The sequence below is a fragment of the Chrysochloris asiatica genome, unplaced genomic scaffold (genome assembly GCF_000296735.1).
Source record: "Chrysochloris asiatica unplaced genomic scaffold, ChrAsi1.0 scaffold00050, whole genome shotgun sequence".
In the NCBI taxonomy this organism is placed as follows: Eukaryota; Metazoa; Chordata; class Mammalia; order Afrosoricida; family Chrysochloridae; genus Chrysochloris; species Chrysochloris asiatica.
Window position 1 is genome coordinate 7691132 of NW_006408568.1, and position 12683 is coordinate 7703814.

General features: G+C 46.9%; 1 protein-coding gene across 1 annotated transcript in view; it reads left to right on the forward strand.

Annotated features, from left to right (window-relative positions):
* B4GALNT3 (beta-1,4-N-acetyl-galactosaminyl transferase 3) overlaps nt 1-12683 on the forward strand; it is a 157496-nt gene that overhangs the window by 133130 nt on the left and 11683 nt on the right. Inside the window, exons 4-10 of the mRNA XM_006862705.1 lie at nt 5546-5641; nt 6087-6177; nt 6592-6692; nt 7218-7285; nt 8255-8333; nt 8418-8484; nt 11769-11912. Of these exons, the coding sequence (XP_006862767.1) occupies nt 5546-5641; nt 6087-6177; nt 6592-6692; nt 7218-7285; nt 8255-8333; nt 8418-8484; nt 11769-11912 (646 nt within the window). The remainder of the gene's footprint in view (nt 1-5545; nt 5642-6086; nt 6178-6591; nt 6693-7217; nt 7286-8254; nt 8334-8417; nt 8485-11768; nt 11913-12683) is intronic.

The window sequence follows — 12683 nt, forward strand, 5'->3', positions numbered from 1 at the left end:
GAGAAAAAGAGGAAGACCCCCAATGAGATGGATTGGCCAAGTGGCAGCATCAGTGAGCTCAAGTGTGGCAACAATAATGAGGTTGGCCCAGGATCGGGCAGTGTTTCGTTCAGCTGTGCATAAGGTCACTATGAGTCGGTACCGACTTGATGGCACCTAACAACAACAACAACAACAACGTTTTTGAGGTTCATCCATATTTTAGCATGTAATGGCACTTGATTCCTTTTTATTGCTGTATATCATTCCATTGTACGGGTATTGTTGTTGTTAAGTGCCGTTGAGTCGGTTCCAACCCATAGCGACCCTGAACAGGGTTTCTGAGGCTGTAAATCTTTACGGGAGCAGAAAGCCTCATCTTTCTCCCGCTGAGCAGCTGGTAGTTTCGAACTGCTGACCTTGTGGTTCACAGCCCAATTCGCAACCACTACGCTACCAGAGCTCCATGTTATGCACTCATCCGCTGGTAGACATTTAGATTGTATCTACCTTTTGGTGATTATTAGTAATGCTGTTATGAATATGTTTGCCTGACTTTTTGTGTGGATCAGGCTTTCCTTTCTTCAGAGCCCCAAATCCTCATCCTTGTAGCTTATCTTCGATTCTAAACACTTTGGTCACCTTGCTGGAATGTCTTTGGCGATTCATTTACAAGCTATTCACTAGGATGGGGATCATTTCATCCATTAGGATTTCATCTGATAAGCCTCTGGCCCTTTCCTCAAACTCCAGAGATACTCCTTACTTTCATCAAGTCTGGCGCTCCCTGACCTTAAGCGGGAATTCCTTCATAGAATGAGTTAAACATGGAACCAAGAGTAGATCAAGAAGGTTTGAATAAGAACCTGCGATATGACTGGCCTGCTAAGTTGAGGTCATGTGGTCCCAACTTCTGTGCTTCTCCTCCAGAATGGTGCTTCCCTATCAGTTGAGTTGAACCACCAGCCAGGTGTGCTGATCTTGGGAGTCTTAATCTGATGGAACAGCAGCAATGTTGTAGTGGAGGGTCAGTGAGTGCTTACATGCTGTGGTGGACTCCAGACTGCACTTGGAGGGAGAGCTCACCACTAACAGGTGACACCAGTTTACTTAGTCATCTCGTTTAAAGACCAAGTCTCTTTTATCTTTAATTGCTCAGTGGCAACCATAGGATTGGCACACAGCAGACACGCAATGTTTATAGAATGAATGAAGGTGCATGGGTCAGGAGACCAATGTTCATTCACATTAAGATACCCAGGGAACACAAGGGAGGGAACTGTAAACTTTTCATGGGGTAGCTGGAGAAGGCCTCAGAGAGAAGATATTTGAGAAGCTCTATGAAGGATGAGCAAGAATTTTCCATGTGGGGAAGAAAAGAATGGGCCTTCTAACCAGGAAGTCATATTTGTAAAGGCATGGAGAAGTGAAGGAAAGAGCATGACATTTTTTTGCTGACAGGGAATTTGTTGAGTCGTGGAGTGTAGGTATGTGATGGGGCATGGTGTGAAGTAGGTCTGGAAAGGTAGATCCCTCATAGAAGGCTTTGTGTGTCAGGGTGAGATTTTGTTCTGAAGGCTTCAGTGTTTTAGAAAGTCCATTCTGGAGGCAGTGGAAAGGACCTGTTGGCAGGGGAGAAGCTAAGATCCAGTTAGGAGGCTCCATTGGTAGCCTGTAAGAGGTCATGTCGGTAGGGGTGGAAGAGTGGACATTCCTGGGTGAGGACTCACTGGCCTGGCCTTGCCCTCCATCTCTACTCACATATACTTCTTCACATCCTCAGGGCTAATTGCTGTGTGTCCTTGGGGAGAGAGTTAACTTCTCCTAGTATCATCGGACAATCTCTTTGATATCTCAAGCAAGCAAAGTTTTGCTCAAGGTAATACAGAAACGGCTACAGTCATACATTGACAGAGAACTTCCAGAGGTTCAAGCTGGATTCAGAAGAGGCCGTGGAATGAGAGATATCATTGCTGATGTCCGATGGATCTTGGCTGAAAGCAGAGAATATCAGAAGGATGTTTACCTGTGCTTTATTGACTACGCAAAGGCTTTTGATTGTGTGGATCATGACAAGCTATGGACAACATTGAGAAGTATGAGTATTCCAGAACACTTAATTGTACTTCTAAGAAATCTGTACCTAGACCAAGAAGCAGTTGTTCGAACAGAACATGGGAACACTGAAAGTTTTAAAATTGCGAAAGGTGTGAGACAGGGTTGTATTCTTTCACCATACTTGTTGAACCTGTATGCTGAGCAAATAATACGAGAAGCTGGGTTCTATGAAGAAAAACGTGGCATCAGGATTGGAGGAAGACTCATTAACAACCTGCGATATGCAGATGATACAACCTTGATCGCTGAAAGTGAAGAGGACTTGAAATATTTACTTATGAAGATTAAAGAGCACAGCCTTCGATATGGATTGCATCTCAATGTCAGGAAAACAAAAATCCTCACCACTGGACCAATAAACAACATTCTTATCAATGGAGAAAGGATTGAAGTTGTCAAGGACTTCATTCTTCTTGGATCAACTATCAACACTCGCGGAAGTAGCAGTCAAGAGATCAGACGACGTATTGCACTGGGCAAATCTGCTGCACAGGAACTTTTTAAAGTATTGAAGAGCAGAGATGTCAGCTTGAGGACTAGGGTGCGCCTGACCCAGGCCATTGTGTTTTCAATAGCCTCATATGGATGCGAAAGCTGGACAGTGAATAAAGAGGATCGTAGAAGAATTGATGCCTTTGAGTTGTGGTGTTGGAGGAGAATACTGAGGGTGCCATGGACTGCCAAAAGAACCAATAGATCTGTTTTGGAAGAAGTGCAGCCAGAGTGCTCCTTGGAGGCCAGGATGGCTAAGCTTCGTCTCTCCTACTTTGGACATGTAGTCCGGAGGAAGCAATCGTTGGAGAAGGATGTCATGCTGGGTAGGGTGGAGGGTCAGAGAAAAAGAGGAAGACCTCCAACGAGATGGATCGGCCAGGTGGCATCATTGATGGACTCGGGGGTGGCAGCGGTGGTGAGGTTGGCCCAGGATCGAACATTGTTTCGTTCTGCTGTGCATGGAGTCGCTATGAGTCGGTTCCGACTCGATGGCACCTGACAACAACAACAACAACAAGTCTCAGTATCCTCATCTCTAAAATGAGAGATTTCCTGCAGATATCTTCTGCACTACTCTTTACAGGAAGGAGTTCTAGTAGCATAGTGGTTAGGAGTTGGGCTGCTAACCTCAAGGTCAGCAGTTTGAAACTACCAGCCATTCCATAGGAGAAAGATGAGGCTTTCTGCTCCCATAAAGATTTACAGCCTCGGAAACCCTATACAGGGTCGCTATGAGTCAGAACTGACTCCAGGGTATACCTCCACCCACCACTCTTAACAGGAATTCCATCTTTGGCCGTGAGCATAATAAATGCCCTTGCCTGGTTTTAGTCCCTGCTGGACAATGGAGAGAGTGGGCAGAGGCCAGGCTGATGTGCCAGAGTCCTGTATCCTTGCCAGATGCAAAGTGACCCAAATCTTGGAACAATATAAACCCTAGTAATGTCCCCAGTCATTGCCTGGAGAGGATGATGGTGTCCACGAGTCTCAGAGACCCCGCCTACATCCTGTGGATGGGTGGAGCCTGGTCTGAAGACTAGCTCAGTGCTGGGTAACTAGAGCCCACAGGAGATGAGCAATCTTTTCCTGCACACCCTGTCTCATGCTGCCTGGTCCCTGTATCACCTCCGCTTACATTGCTAAAGCAAGAGAGTCCATGGGAGGGAGGTAAAAGGTGGCCAGCCTGGCGTTTGTCTCTCTACTTCTCTCCCTCCCTCCAAGGCCCCTGTAGCCTTTGGCCTCCTGGCAGAACACAACAAACCACTCTGGTAGCATGCTCTCCCCCATGGACCTTGGCAAGTATGTAGGAGCTGAGCACACTGCCCTTAAGTCTCTCTCCCAGGGAGGGGGCAGAGAATGAAATCTTGTAAAATGGACTGAAGGAATTTCCCCAGAAGCAGCACAATATCCTCATTCTTTCCCTCCATGAAGCCTTAACTAAGCCCCCACCACCCAGCCCACATTCCCTCTCCCACCCATGCCAGCCCCCCACTCATCTTCCCAGAGCAATGGCTGCTTCCCAAAGATCCACATTCCTCGTATTGACCCGGCCACTGTGCCCAGGAGGTGCCAAGTTGCTGAAATGTCAGGAGTGACAGACTCTCCTGTGTCTTTTCTGGATGCAGTGGTGCAGTGGTGTTTCCCAGAGCCTGGGCACTGCCCACCCCACCAGCCACACCTCAGATCTCTGGAATTCCTGTTGAATTTTCCCTTCCCACCACCTTCCCTTACCCCACCTCATCTCTTGCTAAAAACCTTGCTAAAGTTCCTTCTATCTGGGTTTCCAATGTGGGTATCCCTTCTAGTTCTGTGGACTTTTCTTCAGGTCATCTCTGACTTTAATAACTGATGGCCCACAGTGGACAGGGCAGGGCAGGGCAGGGCAGGGCCTGCTTGTACAGAATCAACTGAGGCCCCACCTCCCACAATCTGGAGATTAAACTCTAGGGGAGAAGGAGGGGGAAAGAGCTGAGAAGGAGTCATCTGAAACTCTTTGTCAGAGTAAATTGGGAAAATATCACCACACTTCCCCTCTGCTCTCAAGCCCCAGCCCCTCCACTCAAGAGTACTGGCCTTCACCCTTTCTTCTAAAAGGGTTCTTCGGCTCCAGGCCCCACCAACTCCACAGCATAGGGAGGAGAGAAGATACTTCTCTGCGGTCTCAGACTTAGGGCTGACTGGAAGGCCAGCTGGGAGATTGTAAGAGGGCAAAATGGAGGCCTTGATGGGGAAGCCGGCTCTGCTAGAACAGCCAAATGTTGTTGTTGTTGTTATTAAGTGCCGTTGAGTCGCTTCCAACCTATAGCAACCCTGTATAGGGTTTCCGAGGAGCTGCTGGTAAGCTTGAACTACCAACCTTACAGTTTAAATGGCTTTGCAGTCTGGCACCTTAACCCACAGCACCACATCAGGACTCCGGGGCAGCCAGATGGGGGTGTGTGTGTGCAAATTCCTCCTGTAGGGTTATCCCAGCTGCTTCCCAGCCTAGGGAGCCCAAGCATGAAGACCACAGTAGATAAGGTTTCACCAGCAGACAACTGTGACACTTTCCTCCTATTGGGCCTCAGGGAGTGGGGAAGAGAGCTAATCCCTAGCTGAAGCCCCAGTTTGGCTCCTCTCAGTTCCCTCTGTGATCCTTGCCATTCTGTTATGGATATTACCTCCCTCTCCTGGAGAGCACACACCTCGCCTTCCGTGCATTTGTGTGTCCAGGGCAAGTCACCAGGTGAACATCAATGCCTACTTCTAAAATAAGCAGGGTTTCCCAGGCCTGGGGGTGGGGCAGGAGAGGATAGTGACCAGCAGCGGTGAGCCAAGCACTTGGAGCTGGAAGCAGCAGGGGCAGCCTGCATGTGTGTCTGTCTATCTACCCAACCTCCTCAAGACCTAGAGTCACAGGGGCATTTTGAGGGTGCATGTCTTCACTCCTTTGCCTCTTCCCTGCCCTGTACAGTTTCGGGGTCGTGCCAATCTGCATGTGTTTGAAGACTGGTGTGGCAGTTCCATCCATCAGCTCAGGAGGAATCTCCACTTTCCATTGTACCCCCATGTGAGTACCTGCAGGGCCTGCCTCTTTGACCCTCCTCCATCCACACCTGTCTCTTCTCCTTCCCTCTGCCCGTTCCAGTCTCTCTCATTGATTGTTTTCCTCATCTTTCTTTTTCTGGTTCATTTTCTTTCCTAGATGTTTTGGTTCCTCTTTTCCTCTGCCCACATCTCCCTGGTCCCCTCCATTTCTTGGCCATCCTGTACTGCAATTCTGTTTTAGAGTCTTGTTGTGGCTTTCAGTGTAGTTTATCCGGGGCCACCATTTCAAATTGGGCTGCTGTGCACTGGACCAGGTCACCTGGACAAAGAGGCAAGGGGGAGCTAAAAGCTAGCCTGCAGCCCACTCTCCAAGCCATGTCCCTAGTCCCTCCTGTCTCGCTCCCCTCCCTGGTCTTTTCATTTTCCCATTTTTGGATAACAATTTCCTCCCCCATTTCTTGGCACAGATCCGCACAACCCTGAGGAAGCTGGCCTTGTCCCCCAAATGGACCAACTATGGCCTCCGCATCTTTGGCTACCTGCACCCCTTCACTGATGGTGAGGCCAGCCCTGAGGCCCCATCCATCTCCTTCCTGCCCCAGAATTCTGTAGGACACTCAGAACTCTGCCTGCCACTGAGAAATAAGCCAACACTAGCTAACTGGCCTGTTAGTCTGTCATGAAAGATAGAGTGGAAATTGTGTCATGGAGACATTTCATACAGTCCCCTCCAGGTGTCCCATTCATTCTTGGATTTGATGAACCTGGAACAAACTCATCATCTCCCTTTATAAATCTTCTCCATCTTCACAATGACTCCCAAGGTATAGAAACCCCACCTCTACAGAGGGGAAAGCCACGGCACCTAGCCCCCTGAAGAGAATTTAACCACTAAGACATGAAAAAAGTCATCCACTCTTCATGCCAATGCCCGCCTTGTTCTCATCTGAAACCTCTTCTCCCAATGCCCAGGGAAAGTCCAGTTTGCCATTGCTGCCGATGACAACGCTGAGTTCTGGCTGAGCCATGATGACCAAGTCTCAGGCCTTCAGTTGCTGGCCAGTGTGGGCAAGGTAGGGTCAGCTCAGCCCCAGGGACTCTGCCATTGGTCCCAGAGCATTCAAGGGTAGCTTGCCTGATTCCATCAGGAGGCTCATTACTATTCACATTTCTGGTGTGATTCTTGGAGAAGAAAGGATAAAAAAGAAGTGTCCTATCAGCCCTAGCCCGTTGTACAGAGGGATAAACTGAGGAATGGGGAGGAATAAGGAATCAGAGTCTGAGGCTGAGAAAAGAGCTCATAAAGATTCATCTCTGGGTCAGGACTGGGCCACATACATCTTTTGGCCCAAGCATGTGCTAAGGATTCACACTGATTGCTCAGGGCCTTCTAAGAAGGGTTCGGGGTACTTCTCACATGAGTCAGTTGTCACTCTCCTTAATTCTTTTCTGCTTGCTTTCTCACCTGGCATTCTTATCCTCTCTTTTTGCTTTAATTCTTCTTCCATCCTTGTCTTTCCACTGAACACCTCACGTCCTTCTTCACACTTTCTCCTTTTCTCCTCTTTTCTCTCGTCTCCTTCTCCCTATACCTGTAGACTGGAAAGGAGTGGACGGCCCCTGGAGAGTTTGGGAAATTTCGGAGTCAGATTTCCAAGCCAGTAAGGTGAGTAGGGAATGTCCCAATAGACATTCTTAAATCAAGGTCACATCAGGGTCAGAGAACCCAGCTGCACACCTCTCTCTTATCCAGCCTGCTGATTCCAGGAATTTAGTGTGCCCCCACCCAGGCATTCTGGATAAATGGAGTCTTTGACTTAGGAACCATCTGGTCCATGTTTCCTCAGTTTATATGTGAAGGGTGTGATTTGTTTAAGGTCAAACAGCTATTTCGTGATACTAAGGACAGAAAAACAGATTTCCCTTATCCCAGTCCTATAGCAGCCCAGATGCTGTGTGCCTGTGCTGTTGATAATCTTGCGGTATCCCTTAGTAAATTGGATGCTACAAAGGTCTTTCCCAGCCCGTGAGGACTTTGTCCAACTTCACAGTGCCACCTGGTGGCCAAGACACACACACACACACACACACACACACACACACACACACACACAGTAACATGCATAGAGTACTTGCTTTGTGCCTGCCACTGTGGTGAGCACTTTATATGTCCATCAGAAGAATAGTGAGTGTTTAACGGCATGCACTCTGAAGTAAGACTGCCTGGACCACATTCTAAAGCAAATTATCCAAGATTTCTGTGCTTCAGTGTTCTGTCCATAAATAAGAATTAAGTGAGTTACTGTTTTGAAAGCACTATTCGATAGTAACCACTTTCAAGGGTTAATTGTTACTGTTTCATTCGATTCTCCCAGTTATCCTATCAAGTAAGTACTGTTATTATCCTCATCTTATGTAAGAGAAGACTCAGGCCACATTGTTAGTAAATGGTAGAGCAGGAATTCAAATGCAGATGGCCAAGTGCAAGCTCCTGGGATTCTAAGTGGAAAGGAGAAGGGAGTGAGGGAAGTCAGTGTACCCTGTGGCTGGTGGGAGAGAGGTGGGAGGTGGTGTGGCACAATGGGAGGGGGTGGAGACGGCCTGAGAAGACAGCTTCTGCTCTCTCCCCTGCCAGCCTGTCAGCCTCCCACAGGTACTACTTTGAGGTGCTGCACAAGCAGAATGATGAAGGCACTGATCACGTGGAAGTAGCGGTGAGTGCTTCCTCTTGTCCCTTGAATCCTGTTAGAGATCCGGCTGCCTCCAACCCTTCACATCTACCTTCTCTCCTCTTCCAGTGGCGACGGAATGACCCTGGAGCCAAGTTCACCATCATTGATTCAGTTTCCTTGTCCCTCTTTACAAGTGAGTAGGCTTGGCCCCTACAACGTGGGTATACGGCTTTCCGATGGACCTTGGGAATTTGGTCACTGAAAATTTGCCTTACTGGTGTGGCGCTGCGGGTTAATGCACTGGGACTGCAAAGTCGGTTTGAACTGCAAGATCGGTGGTTCAAGATCACCAGCCGCTCCTCAGAAACCCTATACAGGGTCACTTTATGACCAATTTGATGGCACTTAACAACAACAAGCCTCTCTGTCAGGAAGGGACCATGGGGTTCCCAGTGTAAAAAGAGCAGGCAAGGGCAGAACCCAAGGATGGGAGCTGTGAAAGCTAAAGGTGCTTGGAGCAGGGAGTATGAAGGGGCCCCAAATAAGGGAGCTTGCACCCAGTGATCCTTAAAAGTTAGGGGTCAGTGACCCCTTGAAAAACTTGCTGGGATCTTTCTGAGTCCTTGACTGAGAAAAATGTCCTTGTCCACCAATGTACAACATTTTGTATACAGTTTCAAGGAAACCCAGACATCTTGAAGTCCACCCTAGATTGAACACTTTAGGTTGAGTCTAGTTCCCTCCCCTGCTTTTCAGATGAAGCAGCCATGGTACTTTCAAAACCATGGCAAGAGGAGAGGAGACTTTTCACCTGCTTTACATTTGCAGTAAATGAGCTTTTTAAATGTATTTTTCATTGCTTGTGATTTCCACAGCAAGACTTCTATGGAGGGGACCCCCACTGAAAAATTATCCCTGGTAGACCTCTGGCAGGAGGGGCTATGTGGGTCCCAGTGTAGAAAGAGCAGGTAAGGCTAGAACCCAAGGGAGGAAGGAAGGGTGAGTGTTAGGAGAAGAGAAGAGAGACAGTTGGGTCCCCGGAGGTTGTGGTTTAGAAGGAGGGCAGGGTAGAGAGAGAAAAGGAAGGACTGGGTTCACAGGAGAAGGTGACAGGGTTGGTGGGAGGAGGTTGCTGGTGACCAGAGCAAGAGGCCATAAGATCAGTGCAGGAGAGGCAGGTTGTGAGCTGCTGGGATAGTGTGATGTGTTGGAATCCATAGATGTGATGTAATAGTGTGGCACTGTAGGATAAGCACTGGACTGCTAATCACAAGGTCTGTGGTTCAAACCCACCAGAAGCTCCTTAGAAACCCTATATAGGGGCTCTATGTGTTGGAACTGACTCGATGGTACTTAACAACAACAACAACAATGTGAAGCTAGAAGAGAGGCTAAGAGCAAAGTTCAGGTAAAGTGGGCCAGACATAACTATATGGAAGTTATGAAGAAAGGGCTTAGTTTGGGACTCAAGATAAATTAACTGAGGAAGTAGAGAGTAACAACAAGAAACCAGCGCCTTGGTCAGAAATGGGAAGAGGTAACTTGAAGACAAACATGGGAGGGAGAGGAAGACAGAGCTGCCTTAAACACTAGGGGGCACCCTTCTCCTGGTGGTGATGGTGATGCTGCTATCAACTCAGTTCCTACTCAGCAACCCTGTAGAGGGTTTCCAAGGCTGTAAATCTTTACAGGAGCAGAAAGCCTCATCTTTCTCATGTAGAGCATCTGAGGATTTGAGCCACTGACCTTGCAATTAGCAGCCCAGTGTGTAATCCACTACACAACTAGGGCTCCTTTCTCATTCTTGTTGTTATGTGCCATAGAGTCAGTTCCAATTTACAGCAACTCTATATAGGATTTCCATGGAACAGTTGGTAAGTTTGAACCAGTGACCTTGTGGTAAGCAGTCCAGTGCTTATCCTACACTGCCACACCAGGAGACCTCCTCCTTGTGGTGGTCATTGTTAAATTGTGTATTTTAGAGGCAGCAAAACCTGAACTTTGTAGCTAAACTGACTGGATTCAAACTTGACTTTGCCGTACTTAACAGTGGATAATAAGGAGCTCTGGTGGTGCAATGGTTAAGTGATCAATTGCTAACCAACCAGCCACTCTGCTGGAAAAAAGACCTAGCAATTTGTTCCTGTAAAGACTGTTCTTGTTGTTGGTGTTAAGTGCCGTCTAGTCGGTTCCAACTCATAACGACCCTGTATAGGGTTTCCAAGGAGCAGCTGGTGAATTTGAACTGCTAACCTTCTGGTCCAAACCAACCTTGTGGTCCAGCGCTTATCCTGTAGTTCCACACCATGACTCCTGTACAGATTATAGATTTGGAAACCCTATGGGGAAGTTCTCTTTTGTCCCATAGGGTCACTATGAGAATCCACTTGACAACAAATGGTAAACATGTTATGTGACATAGGCAAGTTACTTAGATCCTCATCTGTAAAATAGTTCCTTATCTGTAAAATAGAAATGACTTTTGTATCCAAGTCTTATGATAGTAATGAAGATTAAATGGACTAATATTTATAACATCTTTCAACAGTATCTGGGTTATTATGTAATAAGTACTATATAAGCATTTGTTAAATTAATTAATGGTATCTCGGAGTCAACTCAATGACACACAACAACAACACATTTCTTATATTCAGGAGAAAAATGAGACTTTCTGCTCCTGCAAAAGATTTACAGCCTCTGACACCCTATACAGGGTCTCTATGAGTCAGAATTGACTCTATACCACTTTAAAAACATCATTTATTATATTGTTTAAAGTACACACACACATATACATATATGTATGTCACATTTTGCCAATTTAATGATAACAGTTACACTAATAATGGTGTTCGACCATTACCCATAATCATTGTAAATTCCCCATCACCATGCCAGAAACTCGCTGCTTCCTACACAATGTCTCTCTCCCTGTCTCCTGCCCTCCTGCCCCTGGTAACCATTCATAAACTTTGGTCTCTACACCATTACCTGTTCTTGTCATTTCATATAAGGATATGAAAAGATTTCAAGGTTTATCCATGTTGTCAACTGTATCAAAATTTCATTTGTCTTTCTGACTGAGGAGTAGTTCATTGTATTTATAGACCACATTTTGTTTATCCATTCATCTACTAGATTAGCAATATTTATAATGACAGATCTCCAGTAGATAGCAGGAAAGCATTTTGAGGAAGAGGTGTCTTTTTCCAGTGCACACGAATTTATGATATGGGCTGGTCATGGGTTTGGTGCAGGGGTCATAGGGAGAAGAATAACTAGACTATAGGTTGTGGGAGTTGGGGGAAGGGATAAAGGGAAGAGGGACTGAGTGCATTCCATTCTGGCCTCATTGGAATACAGAAGCCTTTTCTGAGTCTCCCCCTGCCCCCTCAGAGAGACAGGAGGACTGGTTTTGGGCTGGATTTGCCCCAGGACTCAGCTTCCCTCTGTCCCTTCCTCCCTGGGGCCCAGATGAGACGATCCTAAGGATGGATGATGTGGGCCACATCCCACAGACAGCAGCCAGCCATAGTGGCTCCCCAGACTCTCTTCCCAGTGATGAGCAGCCCCCCGCCGACATGCTGCGGCCTGACCCTCGGGACTCCCTCTATCGAGGTAAGACCTTGGCCACAGACTTGCTATCAACCAGTCTGGGGAGAGTGCACTGTCAGGTCCAGGGAGGGGGAGATAGGGTGGGGAGGACTTGTCAGTACTGTCACATTATCCCAAAAGTCATAGGACCTTTGGATTTTTTTTCCTTGTAGATTAAAAGGAGGGCCCTGGTAGTGCAGTGCTTACAATGTTCAGCCACTAACCAAAAGGTTGGGAGTTTGAACCCAACATATACTCTTTGGGAATAAGATGTGGCTGTCTGCTTCCATAAAGACTGATAATCTTGGAAATCCTTGGGGCCAGTTCTTCCCTGTCCTATAGGGTCACTCACTATGAACCAGAATCAACTCGACAGCCATGGTACTGTAAAAGATAGCATGCATCTGGAAAAGTGCAGCAATAGACCTGTACCATTTAACAAGGATACTAATGACCACAGTGGAGACATTTGTGTAATCTGCACCCAGGACGAAAAATAGAACAGATCCTATAAGTCCCTAATGCGCCTCACTCCTTAATTACAAGTTTCATATTTGCATTCTAAGCATTGTTACTCAGTGAAAGAAATACAATCACCCTAAGGAGCTAGAGTCATCATGCCTTACTCTTAAAAGTATTTGCATTTTAATAAAAAACAAACAAAACAAAAACAGAGGAAATGGAAGCAAATGCTGTTGAATGATGAGGCACGGAGGGATTGTAATCATTGCAATGAAATGATAAGTGTGAAACCAATGTTCTCCCATGTAAACCATCACTCAGTTCACAATAAAA